Here is a 16,511-nt window from a genome sequence, read left to right as displayed (position 1 = left end):
AAAAATTATGGAAAAAAGGAAAAGAGAAAAATAATAGAAGAGGAGTAAGATGTCTAGTTCAATTATGAAAAGAGATGAAGGATGAGTGAAAAAGAAGAAGAGGGAGTAATCAGGAAAAACTAATATAATCTCAAAAATCCAACTTTCTTTTATCGTAAGGATGAACAAAACCTCTTCTATTAAAAAAAAAGTAAGGGCCAGCCCGCTGGCTCAGGTGGTTGGAGCACAATGCTCCTAAAGCCGAGCTTGCGGGTTCGATTCCCAATGGGCCAGTGAGCTGCACCCTCTAGAGGTAGGATTGTGAACAGAGCTGGGCTGCTGTGAGCAGCCAGAGGGCGACGGGCGATGCACTGTGTCAGTCAGATGCATCAGCCAGAGGGAGCACAAGCCTTGTAACACCAGCAGGGGTGAGGGAGCTGTGTCCTACACAACTAGACTGAGAAACAACGGCTTGAACCGGAGTGGGGGACGGGGGAGGCGCAAGAAAGGGGGGGAAGGAGATTTAAAAAAAAAAAAGTTAAGTAACCTTGATTTGGGGAAAGGGCACATAAGGTCACAGGAAGAAAGCTAAGCAAAGAAAACAAGCTTAATCCAAGTTTGGAAAACAGAATGGATCAAAAATGAATGAACTTATATAAAAACTTCTACCAGGGAAAATCTGCCTCTTAAATTCTAAGTTGGATGAGTTAATACTCTCAATTATAAGTACTTCATACATTCCTCTAAGGTAGGGGTGTCCACACGGCGGCCCGCGGGCCAGCTGCGGCCCACAATCCATTGTTAATTGGCCCGCAGCAAATTCCAAAAATATATTTAGTTCACTTAAATAAACCAGGTGAGGTAATACGTACTTCACCTCGAGTGAGTGGCCCGGCTGTTTGTGTATTTTACCGCATGTGGCCCTTGGTGAAAACCGTTGAAAACACTTTGGACACCCGTGCTCTAAGGCCTTCATCATATGGTCCAAGCGGTTCGTTCAGTAAAAACAGTCTGGCACAATGAAAAGAATCACTGACTTCAGAGTCAAGAGTTCGGGAATCAAGTCCTCACTACATACTCGCTGAGTTAAGCTGAGCAAGAAACCTACCACATTTATTAAACAGGCGTTACATACTTAGCACATAGCTTCTTGTTGAGTCTCAATTGAAAGAATATATATAAAATATTTTTTAACTTAAAATACTCCACCAGTGCTGTTGTAGTAGCAGATGTTGTTATTCTTACCATTTCTGAATCACTATCTCTATAAGACCAAGTCCACTGTTTTTTGGAAACAAAAGCCACAATAACATTTTACTTAGGAAAAGTAAGCACAGGAGTCAGATATGAGAATAAAAATATAATTTTAATTGCTCTCTCCCAATTAATTCCAATCCTCTCACTCCCAAAAATCATGAAAGGTTTCTCAGAGGTTAGATAACTGCTAGTAGAGCACACTTCTACTGGGGCTTCAAAAGTTAGTCTGGGGTTTGATGAAAAGGTCCCTTCCAGTTCTGAGATTCTATCATGAGCAAATATATCAAGCTGTCTAAGAAGGCAAAATGAAATTCTGATGAGCAAGTATCTTCTAATTTGCATTCTTAGTCAAACTGATAAAAATTTTTGGCTGAAGTTCTAAATTTCTATATCCTGATAATCATGCTAATCTACATTAAAAAAAACAGGAAAAACCTATAGACTGCATGTATACAAACTTATTACTAAATTATGGTATAGCCACACAACTGAACATAAAGACTTTAAAAGTCATGTTTTTAAGCAATTTTTAAGGACACACAAAATGACATATATGATAAAAGGTTAAAAAAGTGACTACGCCCTCTTTTGTGTACTACTTTTGTGGGGAAATGTCTTTTGAAGATATGTAAAAGTTGAAATTGTGAGAACTGAAATGAGACATTATTGAAAAGGAGGAGGGAGTAAAGCTCTAAAATCCCTAATTACATTTTGCTTTATGCTCTTTGGCCTGTTTTCAGACATTCCAAACGCATTTTAAAATTCTATTCTTTTCCTTCACAATTGAGCATATAATTTATTGGCTTAAACTATGTGAACTACAATGATTTGTCATTCTGTAAATCTGAGTTCCATCTTGATTACAACTTTCTGATGTACACGAAGGCATTTCAATCACTAGTATCAAGTGAAACTAGTATTTCCATTTGTTTCACGCCCATACCTTTAAAATACATAATACAGTATATAAATAATTTTACATGACACTGATGTGTAGAAAAGATAATGATGCCAAAACTTCACTGTGGATTTTAGAAGCAAGGTACCATGTAACAGCCCAAAATGTTTGTCAGACATGTGCAAGAGTCCAAATATAACCTCAGGATTAATAATGTATGAAACTGTAGTTGTTCAAAAGGTACAAGTTACTTATAAGCACATACATGCACATACGCGTACATACACAAATACATGCACTAAAAAAAGACTAAGGAGAAATATGCCATGTAACTGGTTAAGAGTGGATTGTGGAATTGCGATGCTTTTCTTTACACTTTTCTGTATTTTCCAAATTCTCTAAAATAAATATGTAACATTTTTATAATGGGCCAGTGATATTTTTTACTCAATAGGATAAAGTGTGGTTGCTCCAAAGAATAAGCTAAGTCAAAAACAAAAAAACAAAAAACAATCTCAGACATAACTTTTTACTAAGCATTATGCTAAGAGCTTAATATACTAGACAATACTGAAACTAACCAATAACCCCATGAAATAGGTATCCCAATATGTAGACTAAGAAATTGAGGCTTCCTAAAAAATTTAACTAAAGGACACACAGCTATTTAATGGCAGGGGCAGAAATTGCACACAAAACTGTACTAATCCAAAGGCCACATGCTCAACCACTAAAATAGCCTGACGTCAAGATGTTTCAGTTTATTCTTCACATTTGACATTAAAAGTTTTTTTATAATTTACTGAAATATACATATATATATACACACATATATATATATATACATATACATGTATATATATACGTATATACATGTATATGTGTGTGTGTATGTGTATACACATATACATATATATACAGTAATGCCTCAAAGTGTTGCATCGGGTAATCATGTGAAAATTTAGCAATTAGTTATTGCAAGCTAAACAAGATTAACCCATGGAATGGAAAATAAGGCTTTGCAAGTAAAGTTCTGAGTACCTTACACATAAAATGAGTCCTTGGATAGATCAGACACAGAATTTTACATTCAAGAGAACCCATCTGATTCTTCACACTACCTCCTATTCAACTACTCCAACTAAAAAGACCAGTTGAAAACCAGATCACTAAGAAAATGACGAAAACTGATGTGCTGACAAGTCAGACTGCCTCACCAACCTGTCAGCATCCACGCTGTCAGAAAGATGAGGAAAAACCTCAAAAGCTAAGTACCAAAGGTCAAGATATTAAATTAAAACAAATGAAGCTTCCTTTCAATAAAGTAAATAAAGTCAACATACACATAAAGAAGGGACCACAAAGGATTGAAAGATGTGTTGTACCATGTGTTTAGGAAGTGAAGATAAAGAGAAAGCGAACAAAACATGACATTCCATATACTGACACTTAAAATTAGATTTTTGATAATGTCAATGAATGAGAATTATTTTTCTGAGCCTGGCATATTTGGGGAATGACTAAAGAATTGCTTTGAATTCCAGTTTTACTTGTTACTTGGCTCATGAATTAGGAAAAAATTACCCATTTATAGTGAACAAGTTCTGGTTTGAAAAACAATGAGGTTTTAAAGCATATTTTTTTATTCCCAATTCCTTTTCAAATTACGATTAAATACATACCTTCCTCCTATTGAGTCGTCTTGTGGTTGGGCCCCGGCAGTGTTCCTCTGTGAACGTCGCAGTGACCCCCCTGGATTGTTATTAGGCCGGTTGGACATTGGCACCTCTCTCTTGAAGGGACATACCCTTTCTAGACACTACCATTCACTAAAAGGAAAAAAGATGAGAAAAAAATATCAGCTATACATAGTACAACACAGAAAACAAAGAGCACCAAAGAAGAGGGGGAAATTTTATGTAAACATTTTGATTGTAGTCTGCACAAATGCTGCTCTGCCTTATTAAACTAAATCTGATTAATGTGTTATAAAATGTCAGGAATTGACCAAATTCAAGGCATTGAGGTCCAGAAGGCAGCACCTAAAATTAACAGATTTTTTTTCATAGAACACCCAGGAAATGCCCATTCAAAAAAAAAAAAAAAAAAAAGCACAAGGGCCGGCCCGGTGGCTCAGGCAGTTAGAGCTCCATGCTCCTAACTCCGAAGGCTGCTGGTTCGATTCCCACATGGGCCAGTGGGCTCTCAACCACAAGGTTGCCAGTTCAATTCCTCGAGTCCCGCAAGGGATGGTGGGCAGCACCTCCTGCAACTAAGATTGAACACGGCACCTTGAGCTGAGCTGCCGCTGAGCTCCCGGATGGCTCAGTTGGTTGGACTGCGTCCTCAACCACAAGGTTGCCGGTTCGACTCCCACAAGGGATGGTGGGCTGCGCCCCCTGCAACTAGCAACGGCAACTGGACCTGGAGCTGAGCTGCGCCCTCCACAACTAAGACTGAAAGGACAACAACTTGACTTGGAAAAAAGTCCTGGAAGTACACACTGTTCCCTAATAAAAGTCCTGTTCCCTTTCCCCGATAAAATCTCTAAAAAAAACAAACAACAAAAAAAAAGAGCACTAATAGAAACATCCTATCTTTGTTTCCACATTTTTAGTACTGTATAGAAAAGGGCATTGTACCTAAAGTCAGAACACCTTGGCTCAAGTCCTGTGATAGAACAGGTATTAGAGTGTCTGCCTCTGTACAAACCACAACCTCTGGCCTCGGATTCCTCAGCCACAGAATAAGACACATCATAACTACTTCACAGTAGTGCTGTGAATAACAAATGGAATCATAAATACAAAGGAAACCATAAAACTATCATATCTTAATGGAAAAATGAGGAGAAAGCAATTCAAGTACAGTAAACTGAGAAATGGTCCCAGATATCTTCCATTTCAACATCAGCTGTGCTGGTTATGACACTGGACAAAAAATCTTAACCTCTAGATTTTGTTTGCCTCTTCTGTAAAATCACTATGTTGCCTCAGAGTTGTTAGCAATAATAAATTATGAAAGTACTTGTAAGCGTAACTTACAAACTTAGCTCAAAGTACAGTTCTGAATCAATCTGAATTTTCTATCTTTCCATAAGAAATTGAATTATATTAAAAAGTGCTGACATTTCAAGAACATCAGTTTACTTTCACTGATATAATAACATGCCAACATTACTATCACAGAAAAAAATTACGATTTGCATAAATCAAACCTATCACAATTTTTCGTAAACCTCCAAGCTCCAAGTAGAGTTCTTAATTACTTCTACTGGGAGGGAAGGAAAGGAATGATCCCTACGACATCAGAGAAACTGTTGCCAAAGAAAATGTAAACTAATCATAACTAAATCTATTACTGGATTGTTTTAAGAGATTCCATGCACTACAACAGGAGAAAGTGGGTGTCTTTTTGTGTTCCAAGTTGACCTCTTTCATCAGTAGAAAGGACAGTGTATTTCTGTCCCACATCAATTAATACACTAAACTTTGGTCAGAAAGTTTAAATTACTAATGTAATTACTGTCAATTTTAGAAAGGAAGGAAATATTATGCAAACATTAAGAGAAATGTACTGATATAGAAAGAGCTCCCCAAGATATGTTAGGGGTAAACAGTATAAAGCTCCCGTCTGTGTGTATGTATATTAAAAGGGCTTACTTACTAATCTTTATAAATTGTCTACACGTTGAAAATTGATGGAAGGATTCATAAAACAGATCTTGTTAATAATACTCACTGCATTTGAGATAGAGAACTGGGGGTCTGAAGTTTGAGATAAACTAAGTCGTTTTTCATATAGTATTTTCCCTCTTAAGCAATAAGGTAGGTCACTGCAGCACAGTAATTACAAATGAGAGTTCTGCAATCAAACTGCCTCTGGCTGAGTCTGAACCCTGACTTCAACACCATCAAGTTGTAAGACCTTGTACATATACTTTTCTGTGCTTCAGTCTATCAAATGGGGACAAAGAATTCAACCTCACAGAGCAGCTGTGAGCATTAAATGAGAAAACCCATGCAAACCACGTAACACAGTGCCTGTCATATAGCATGGGCTCAATACATACAACATTTATTCAAAAGAATAAAAAGACTTGTGGTAAAATAAAATTAGGGGGAAATTTTCACCATAAAGACCACTGAGTTCTAAATTTCTAGAATTTTAAATTTCTCAATTTTAAATTTCTAGAGTCAACCTGAGTTTTCAATTTCTAGCAATGTAGTTTCAAAAGTGAATTTTGCTATAAAGATAACGTAATTAAAAACATACTGTTTTTAATTAAGGGTGAGCATCACAATTACCTGGGAAGCTTTGTCAAAATATTAATGCCTAGCCTCTGCCCTCAAGATTCTGATTCAGGGGGTACAGAAATTAGAGACGGATTTTACAAGAGCTCTCTTGGTTGTACTGCACTAGAACAGTTGCATCCCATTAAATAAAAGGCCAGACTATTTCAGAATTCATTCAAGAAGTTTTACTACTTCCAATACCATCTCAGTGCTATTTCACTTGGACCCTAAACAACATAGATACAAGAGAATAGCATGTGACTACTGCTTTTACTATCATTAAGCAGGGTTGATAGATCTGACTTGCCCACTTCCCTATTTAAATGCCTACTGTATGTCAGGGGTGCTAAGTCATTCAAATGAATATGTCACACTGGTTAGTTTGACCTGTAGTTACACCAAAGTAACCTTAATAATGCTCCCAACATCTTCGGAGCTTATTAACGAGAATCATTATCAGCCAATAGTCCATGTAGGAATAATTCTTGAGATTTAAGAGAGTAAGATGGCAACTAAGACGACAGTTATTTATCAAAGGGATGGCTGCTTTTAAAGCACAAGATGATCTTTAAAAGGAGGCCAGACTTGGTTAAACTTTAGAGTTTGAATTCCCAAAATAGGATCTCCCCTCTGCCAGGTATAAACAAATCCAGAGCTGGAAAGGACCCACAGGGATGATCAAGTTCAACACCTTACATTACAGACAAATCCAAATGACGAAGTTCAAGTCATGTGTTGAGGACCCCGTCCTCTGAATCCTGATACTAAGGAGCCCTCCCCCATCCAGAGATCACCACTACCTCAACTTCAGCCAAATGAACTCCTCCAGATAACAGCTCAGAAGTTTGCACCATTCAATGATTTCTTTCTCATGTGAATATTCTGGACCATACTGACCAATTAATTATGCCTACCATATTTTATTCATTAAAATTTAAAACACACACACAAAAGTGAGTTATACTAATATAAAAACTATATTGCTAGAATTCTTTTTTTAATAACCTGAAATGAATAGAAATTCAACATTCCATCTTAATTGGCTATCTCATAATATTGAAACTAGAAGCTTTAAGTCCAGCCATTAATAACCTATCAAGTCCTGAAATATACTACCTTTCTAAACATGGATATATCTTCATTTCTGTGAAAATAATCACCAAGATTTTTCACCTTTGATATTAAGTCTTAAAGCACTGAAATAAAATAATGGCATGTATGACTTTTAATTCAATAGAAAAAGTACAAAAACACTAATGGGTATGTTCAAGATTGAAAACAAGCTCACGAGGACTGTTCACAGTTCTAAGCGTACAACAAACCTACTCACTGTTCAAGTTAAACAGCACTTGAATTTTAGGTGAAAGCATTTAGCTTTTCAGACAAACAGAACTTCAGGAAAAGCAACTGTGTATTAATCTACATTTAAAAACTCATTCTTAAAATTTTTAAGGATATTCTTTCAAGGAAATTTCAGCTGCTAACATTTTGGAAATTGATTTTCCTATTCATAACTCAAAATCACAGGAGAGAGGTTAAGGCTAGGAAAAAAAAAACTTAAAAGAAAACAACCATTCATTTTGTGTAAAACTTTCAGAACACCAAGAAAAATCGATTGCAACATTTAACTTTAGAATGTCATAGTTCTTCCTAGTCAAATAGCTACAAAGGTTAGTATTTATGCAGAATTTTTACCACATGAAGGAAATTTGATAGACTGGAGGACAAATCTCCAATGCAGTATAACCCAGAACAGTCATGAATGACCCCAGAGCAAGCTAATATGTTTATTCGTGTAATCCCTACCTATTACCTATTTGATAGGCAACTCTAAAAACTGTAAGTTGTATTATTTTCACTGCGAAGATGTATTTTTTACAAAGCTAATACATACTTAAATCCCCCCGTGTCTACAAAAAGGTTTCAGCTTTCAGAATTGACATTTAAAGTGAATTTTATTTATCCAGTGTGTCCCCCACTAATTTTAGATGTGGTCCTCCAAGGAGACGTGGTTTGGCTTCAGATTATGAAACTGGAGTCTAACAACAACAGTAATAAACACAACTTGCATAGGACTTTATTCATGTTTATTCTCAAACAAGCAAAATTTAAACGTGCCAATGAGCCTCATAAGCCATTTTAATATTCCTACTTTACAAATAAGGAAACTGAAGTGTTACAAAATTAAGTAGCCTACACGCACCAAGGAACGGCCTCCAAAACTGCAGACTATAACTACCAACACTTGATCAAGAAGGAAATGACTAGGTCTTAGGAGGAAGCATGGTAAGTTAAACACACCAGGAGCAAATATTAAAGAACTCCACCATAAAACTGAAGTTATCCTTTCTTATAATAGAAGTCATTCTTGCTTAAGTACGAATGGCAAGGATTTCAAACAAGACTGTCTAAAATGGGAGTGAATAACTTTAAGCTTCCCTAAGAACAAGGGATTGAGAGGTGCTGACATACAGAGGCAAACAAAGCTATCCCAGCTCACAAGGAGCTTACTACTCTGTATCCCCTACAAGACTGACTACAAAACAGAAATGCGAAGGCTCAAATCCCCGCTCTACTACTTAATAATGTAAGACATACAAGTACGTACTTTCATCCATTTTTTTCTCCACTAAACTAGAGATGATATTATTAACTTTAGGGTTTAAGTATTAGGGGAAATATATATGAGGCTGTTAAAATAGTGCCTGACACACGACAGCTGACATTTAACGAGTGCCTGTTAAGTACAATGAAGTGACTGGCCAATCTGGGAAAGGGGGTTAGTCATCAGGTCCACCATCTGACTAAGGAATTTGAGAGAAAAAAATGACCAAAAAAAAATTCCTATAAAACCATTTGGGACCATTTCTATTTCACTCTGATTTAGGAAGGAGATTTAAAAAACAAAAAGAAAATCCTAGCAGTTAGTATGCATGATATACAGTGGTACCTCGGTTTTCGAACATAATCCGTTCTGGAAAACCGTTCGCGTTTGCGTTCTGAAACGTTCGAAAACAGCCGACAGCTAGGCCTCAGGATCTTGCACTTAGTGGAAGCGTGTGACATGTTCAACTTCCAAGGTGTGTTCAAAAACCAAAGCATTTACTTCTGGGTTTAGGGCGTTTGTAAACCGCAATGTTTGTCAACGGAGACATTCGAAAACCAAGGTACTACTGTACTGTATTTTGCCATGTATAATGTGCGCTTTTTTGCCCAAATGTGTGAGAGCTTTATACATGGGTACTACTAATTCCATATCTATAAAACTTTTTAAATTCTTTCATTTATGCTTATGAGTTAAAAGTGTAACTCTAGAAATCAATAACAACATCCGTATACAAAATAATACCCTGGAATATGATCATCGGTTTTCTTGAACTTATGACGAAGAGTTCTTGGCCTTCTATGATGCGTAAATATCGGAAATTTGTTTCCAGTACACAAAATTTCGTGTACCTTTTATCTGTTCTTGTGTTTCTATTAATTATTTGTTACATAAAATTTCTTGTACCGTAATATATTAAAAAAATAAATGCTAAAATTCCTTTATAATACAAAATCAAGTACCTAAATGTAAACAAACAAAAATTTGAATTCAAATGAAACATTTTTTTTCCCCTCAAAGTCTGAGCCAAAAACATGGGTGCGCATTATACACTGGAGCACCTTTTACATGGCAAAATACAGTAATTACAACTCACGTCAAACTCAGTATTTATATGTTACAGAATAGTGCAATGTGGTTAGATAACCTTTAATGAGCTAAACATTAGTTTAGATTAGGGAAACTAGGAGAAATGTAGTTTTTTCCACTTATCAAAATCGTGCTGTAGAGAAATTAGGAGAATAAGAGCCACTGTGCACAGGGAAGGGGTAAATTATCTGAGAATGGGTATCTGTCAAGCATTTAATTCAATTTAGGGGCATCAAATCCATTCCAACATTACGATGGAATATTTACAATGTGTAAAAATAGTATTTTCGAATTATATTTTTTTAACACTACAAAAGAGCATTTACTGAGGAAAATACAGGTTTTAATGTGAATATTTTTAAAAACTGGTTATGGTAATTAATGTTATTCTGTGCTTACCAAATACCAGGCAAAATGTCTTTCATTTAGTTTTCACGACCACCTTACAAATTGGTACTGTAAATAACCCTGAAGCTGTGGCACACAGTAAGTTAAATTAACCCTAAAGCCACGAAGCCAATAGGTAACAGGACCAGTGCTCAAACAGGTCAAACCTAAAGTCCATGCTCTTTACGGCAATGCTATATGCTTGAACAAATAAAGAAAAATAATTATAGGTTTTAAAAAGTCAAAACATTAGAGAACAATGACAGTCCAAACGTAGAGGATTATCCATAGGAAACCTTTTATGTTTCTTTGAGAAATTTAGTTTAGGTGACCAATTCTTAAATGAATAATTATCGTAAAATATGCTAAATGATGAGAATCCCAAAGGTAATACTGTAAACAAAGAAGAGGTGACTTAATTTTGCCATCAGCAGACTGAGAAGGCCCAGCTTAAAAGGCTAGAGCAGTGAGGAAAGGTCCAAAGAAATGAGAGAAAGTCACAATGGAGGGATGGATGTTGACTAGTTCATTGGGACTTAACATGGGATCAGGGAAGAACATGGACCTAGAAATAAGTCTGGGCTCTACCAAGAAGGGTCTAAAACTAAATATTTGGGGTTTAAGGTCTACAGATAAAGAGGCAGATCAACTATTAAGCTACCAAATAGACCTAAGGATACACGAGGGTCTGACAACAATGGAAGGTGAAATAAAGAGATGGAAATCAAGAAATATTTCAAGAATAAAATCTATACAATCAGAAAGGAAAGTCTAGGACTGTGGTTATCAAACTTCAGCATGCATGTGAATTGAAACCACTAATCTAGAATGTCTACTGTGGGGGGGAAACTAGGAAGGTGGTATGGCAGACACCAAGCGGAATAAGGTGCATAGGCAGAGTTCAAGTGCACAGAAAGAACACAGGAGACTGAAAAGTGTCCATCAAATTCAGAAACGTGTGCAAGTTGTTTCTAGAAATGCTGGGGGAGGAGAGTATATGGGTAAATTCAGTGCACAGGAAACACCAACTCTCCTCTGCAAATGCTGGGCTAAAAGAAATAGAGAAGAGACAACAACCAAGGAAGTAAGGGGAGGCAGAATTGACAGAGGCTGTGTATGCAGGAGTATATGTGATTTTTGTTTTTTTAAAAAAATAAGTCTTAAGCATGTTTATGTAAGGAAAAGAATTACTGAAAGAAACGGGCTGGAAATAAGGTATGGTTTTACTAAGATCCTACAGGGAAGAAAAAAGAATTAATAGCATAAGCCTTAGATAAGAAAGGTACGTCAATCTCCAAGGCAAGAGGACCAATGGCAGCAAGGATGAGCTTGACTGCCTTGACTGAACCTGTGATAAAGGTGTGAGAAAAGCAAGAGAGAATGAAGATTTCAACGAGTTACCTAGCAGAAAACAGTTACCTAGTAGAGAACATGGGCAAGGAGGACGGCCCAGCGCATGAAGAACCTACATGAGAGTAGAAACCATAAACTTTAAGTGCCAAATCCACACCTGGTGCAATTATTTATATAAGAAAAAATTCTCATCCAGTGTGAACTGCTCCACAGCATACATTTACTCAGGAACAGTAAAATCATACTTTCCATCATGTCATTCTACTTCAAAACATGAATTCAATCACTGTCTGTTTATTGATCTGTTGACACTTAATACATTTACAGAGGTGGAAATAGAAAACAACTGAACCACCAGAATCTAAACTCTGAAAAACTGTTATATTATACCTTCATTTACAAACTGCAAATTAAAAACTAAAGTGCTTACAGCAAACACTTGATCTTTCAAGTATCACCCAATACTTAACAACTAAATTCAACACGGGGCACACAAATTGATGCCAGCATCCACACTTTACAATGTAACATGCCTTGAGTATCTACTTTATATGCCATCTGGCAAGGGTCAATGAGATTAATTTTGGCATTATTTTCACAAAGTATATTATTCTTTTGAGTATTAAGCCAAGCAATTACATCTATACTATTTGTGCTGTAACTCTCTTAGAAATGTCCTTTTTCTTGTTCAACAGAACTTGATTCACAGTTGTCTCTGTTAATACATTAATTAGCACATAACAAAGACTCCAATATTTCTTAGCCTAAGCACACTTGATTCAAAAGGTTTCTGCATTTTATTGCAAGCCTAGAAAGAGGAGAAAGCAGGGTAATTTTTTTTTAATTTTTTTTTGGGGGAACAGTGTGTTTTTCCAGGACCCATCAGCTCCAAGTCAAGTTATTGCCTTCAATCTAGTTGGGGAGGGAACAGCCCATTGGCCCATGTGGATATCGAACCGGCGACCCGGATGCTATGAACACCGTGCTCTAACCACCTAAGCCACCGGGCCGGCCCAAAGCAGGGTAATTTTAAAGCCTCTCTTTATTTCCCTCCAGGAAATCAAGCAAAATTTTTAAAATTTCAGAATGCTTAAAGAATAAAACCCCACTTACAATAAAACTAGAGAAATGCTGGCTGTACCCTAAATTACAGAGGAAAAATTGCCAGATAACAATAAAAGCTGTACCAAAACCAGGAAAGAGGTAAAGACCACAGAATTTTATAAAAGAAAATGGTAAGATAATCTTAAAGGTTCCTACCAATGACCTGTTCCTTAAAAAACAAAACAAAACATGAAGATCTGTGGAATAAGGGCAAAAAAAGATCAAAGTACCTCCAGAATCAGAAGAGAAGCCATTAAGGGAAATGGCAACTCCAAAATTAACATCAGCTGAGCAAACAATGACTATAAACCACCAACCAAAAAGTACCACAAATGACTTTCTACCAAGATGATCTATTCTGCTCAAAGGGAAAAAATAAACCAAAAGCAAAACTGAAAATTAACTACAGGGCAGAGGAAGCAATTCGAATTTAGTACAAAGATGTTCTGAACAACTGAAGGGAGACAAAAAGGGAGAACCTGGTTAATAACAGAAGCAGAAGGAAAAATACTATTGCACGATTTAAAAAGCACGTTATAAATGAGAAGAAGACAACCTTAAGAGTTCTGTTTAACTTTGCAATGAGAAGGAAAATGCTGTATGCACTAAAAATGGAACCCTTGTCAAGATTTTGTTAAGAAAAATGCAGGTAAAGAATGCTGGGCACAGAATATGATATATTTACATACATTACTATATATGCAAATAATCACTGGCTTAAATATTATCAATAGAGAATACATTACAAAAACTATTTAAATCAGCTCCCTTGGAAGAACAAGACCCTTCGAGGCCTTTTACGTTTTTAATCATGTATGTTATTTCCCTATTCAAAAAAAATCTTTAAACAATTAATGTATACTGTAATTTTAACTCTAGAAAAGATGACAGTGGATAAAAATAACCAGAAAAAATACATAAAATATTAGCAAATTTTAGCAGATTCTTTTCTCATTTTCATTTTTTTAAAATCATGTGATCTAATCATTAAAAAGTGGAGAAAAATTCAAAAACTGATTACTTTCAAACATTTCCATGTCCCAGATACATGTACATTAAAAAAAAAAAACCCTCCTGTTTTTTTAAAAAAACCAAACTGTTTCCAAACCAAACTTCAAGAAAATGAAATTCTTACTGCCTAAAACACAAGACTATAGAGAATGACAGATACTGAATCAGCCAGAAATGTTGTGTCTGTAACTGGCACCAAAAGTCTATTTTGTAGAGCACTATAATATGATCAATCAATTTATCACAAACAAATAACGGCCCCGCCCAGCCCAACTACTTCTAAAATATAGAGCAACTCATTCCTTAATATAAATCCCGTCTTAGGTCACACAACTTGTATAATCCTTCAGAATACTAACTGCATTTCAGAGTATTTTCTTCTTAAAATCTCAGCAACTTTTTAGCTCATGCGTCAAAGATGGCTCATAGACCCAGTCTTAACAGGTCTCAATCCTGCTGGCTACGTAGAAGGTCAGCCTATCACTAGCATTTTTAGTACAACCTCTTAAAAGTGTTCTTTTCTACCTACCCAGGAATGAAGAGACAAGAGGGAACAGTTATTGGACTACATAGTCTCTAAAAATTCAACTCTAAATTTTATAATACTGTAATCTAACGCTTATTTGAGCTTTTCTTAAATTCTTCCTTATGAAGACCTGGTAACACCAGTATTAGATATAGTGATTATCAAAAGGAAAGAGCTATTGAGAGGGGAGAATGATTTGTAATTGCCTCCTTCCACCGAGGGACAGAGAGATGCCTACTAAGTAAGACTCACTGTTACTGAAAGTAAAATACGTAGTATCCTATAGATTATAGAAAGATGCTACCGTGTTTCCCCAAAAATAAGACCTAGCCAGACCATCAGCATTAATGCATCTTTTGGAGCAAAAATTAATATAAGACCCGGTCTTATTTTAAAATAAGACCGGGTCTTATATAATAGTAAGACTGAGTATAATATAATACCGGGTCTCATATTAATTTTTGCTCCAAAAGATGCATTACAGCTGATGTTCCAGCTAGGTCTTATTTTCGGGGAAACACAGTACCTACATACAAAAACAATTTTGTTTGGTGACCTTTAGAGCACAGACACACACATAATAAGGCAATGCTTTCAGAGTATTTTCTTCAATGCATGTTCCTGTTACTGCTGAGAAAGCTGTGAAATCTAATTCAAAGTTGGGGAGAAAAGATAAGAGTATAACTTTAACACAAGAAAAACAGTGCAGAATGCCAAATTTTTGTTTAAGACAATATATGACATAGGAATTGTACTCTTATTCAGAAACACAGTTGACCCTTTAACAATACAGGGGTCAGGGATGCCCACCACCTACGCAGTCAAAAAAAGACATGTAACTTACGTTGGCCCTCTACATACATGATTCTCAACTGTGGACTGAAAATACTACTCTCAGAAAATATTTTTTTCAAAAGATAAAAGAACAAAAAAAACCCCACATTTAAAATGTCATACTCTACAGACTCCGTATTTTACAAATAGTAGCATTCTTACCTAAAATAAATAGGTGCTAATGACTGCCTCTGTATTAAGCAAGAACATGTAAAAACATACAGGTTTTTTTTAACACTGACTGCTGCCTGGGCCCCATCAGAGTGGGGGTATGGGAAAGTTAAACTTTGCTTTAAAACCCATTATATTATTCTAGTATCAGTTAGGTTTGAGAACTGACACAGGTTTACACTTTCTTGTTTTTTGGCTCTCATTACGTATCACCTAATCCTCTGCAATCTTTTGCATGACTCTCCCACATCCCATAATTAAAAACTACCATTCATGTCCTTAGAATCCAGCAATTCCACTTCTAGGCTCTTCTAAGAATCTAACCTAAAGAAACATTTGTACAAATATGCAATGGTATATGTAATCAGGATGCTCACTGCAGTATGTCACAGTGGAAAAACTGAAGACGTAAATGTAAATGTTCTCAGGAGGGGAATGGTTCAATAAGCACATTGCCGGCAACTCCACGGCATACTTCGATTGTAGAGGTCCTTAAAAACAAAGGGCAATTTGTATATACCACAGTGATACAGAAGGGCAGGACATCCTTAATTCCTGCATCTATAGGCATAATCTTTGCCTCGATGAAGGTTACGTTCAATTGGGAAGACAGAAAATAATCAAGCTATTTGCACATCGTGATAAAAGCCATGAAAGATGGAATAGGGAAAAAATAGGAAGAAGTAGAGAATAACAGGAAGGGGTAAAGGAAAAGCTACTTTTGGTTAAGGTATCAGGTAATATCTCTCCGAAGAGATATTTTAGCTGAGACCTGAAAGATAAGAAAGAAGCGTTGGAAAAAATTGCGTATCTGTCTGTGTAAGCATAGGAAAAAAAAAGTCTATAAAAATACACAAAAATGTTAATAGTGAAGGAGAGGGGAAGTGACAAAGAGCACCTATTTCTTGAGTCAATTCAAAATCTTGCTCCACCATAAACCAGGTTACTTTGAAGAAATTTTTTTGCCTATCAAAGGTTTATTAGTTTCCTCATCTATAAAAT

At 36.0% G+C, this 16,511-nt stretch overlaps 1 protein-coding gene across 18 annotated transcripts in view; it reads right to left on the bottom strand.

The window, feature by feature from the left end:
* The window catches only part of TRIP12 (thyroid hormone receptor interactor 12), a 142,715-nt gene that overhangs the window by 100,254 nt on the left and 25,950 nt on the right, over positions 1–16,511 (bottom strand). For 11 of the 18 annotated variants that reach the window (XM_033112298.1, XM_033112306.1, XM_033112311.1 and 8 more), the window contains exon 2: positions 3,817–3,963. In XM_033112298.1, the coding sequence (XP_032968189.1) occupies positions 3,817–3,914 (98 nt within the window). In that variant the 5' untranslated portion in view covers positions 3,915–3,963. Of the gene's footprint in view, positions 1–3,816; positions 3,967–16,511 lie in introns of those variants that run through there. The other 7 variants (XM_033112299.1, XM_033112300.1, XM_033112301.1 and 4 more) reach the window with 2 other exon arrangements.

This window comes from Rhinolophus ferrumequinum, chromosome 8 (genome assembly GCF_004115265.2).
Source record: "Rhinolophus ferrumequinum isolate MPI-CBG mRhiFer1 chromosome 8, mRhiFer1_v1.p, whole genome shotgun sequence".
Lineage (NCBI taxonomy): Eukaryota > Metazoa > Chordata > Mammalia > Chiroptera > Rhinolophidae > Rhinolophus > Rhinolophus ferrumequinum.
The sequence above is the reverse complement of the archived record's forward strand: the minus strand, read 5'-3'. Positions and strand labels throughout refer to the sequence as shown.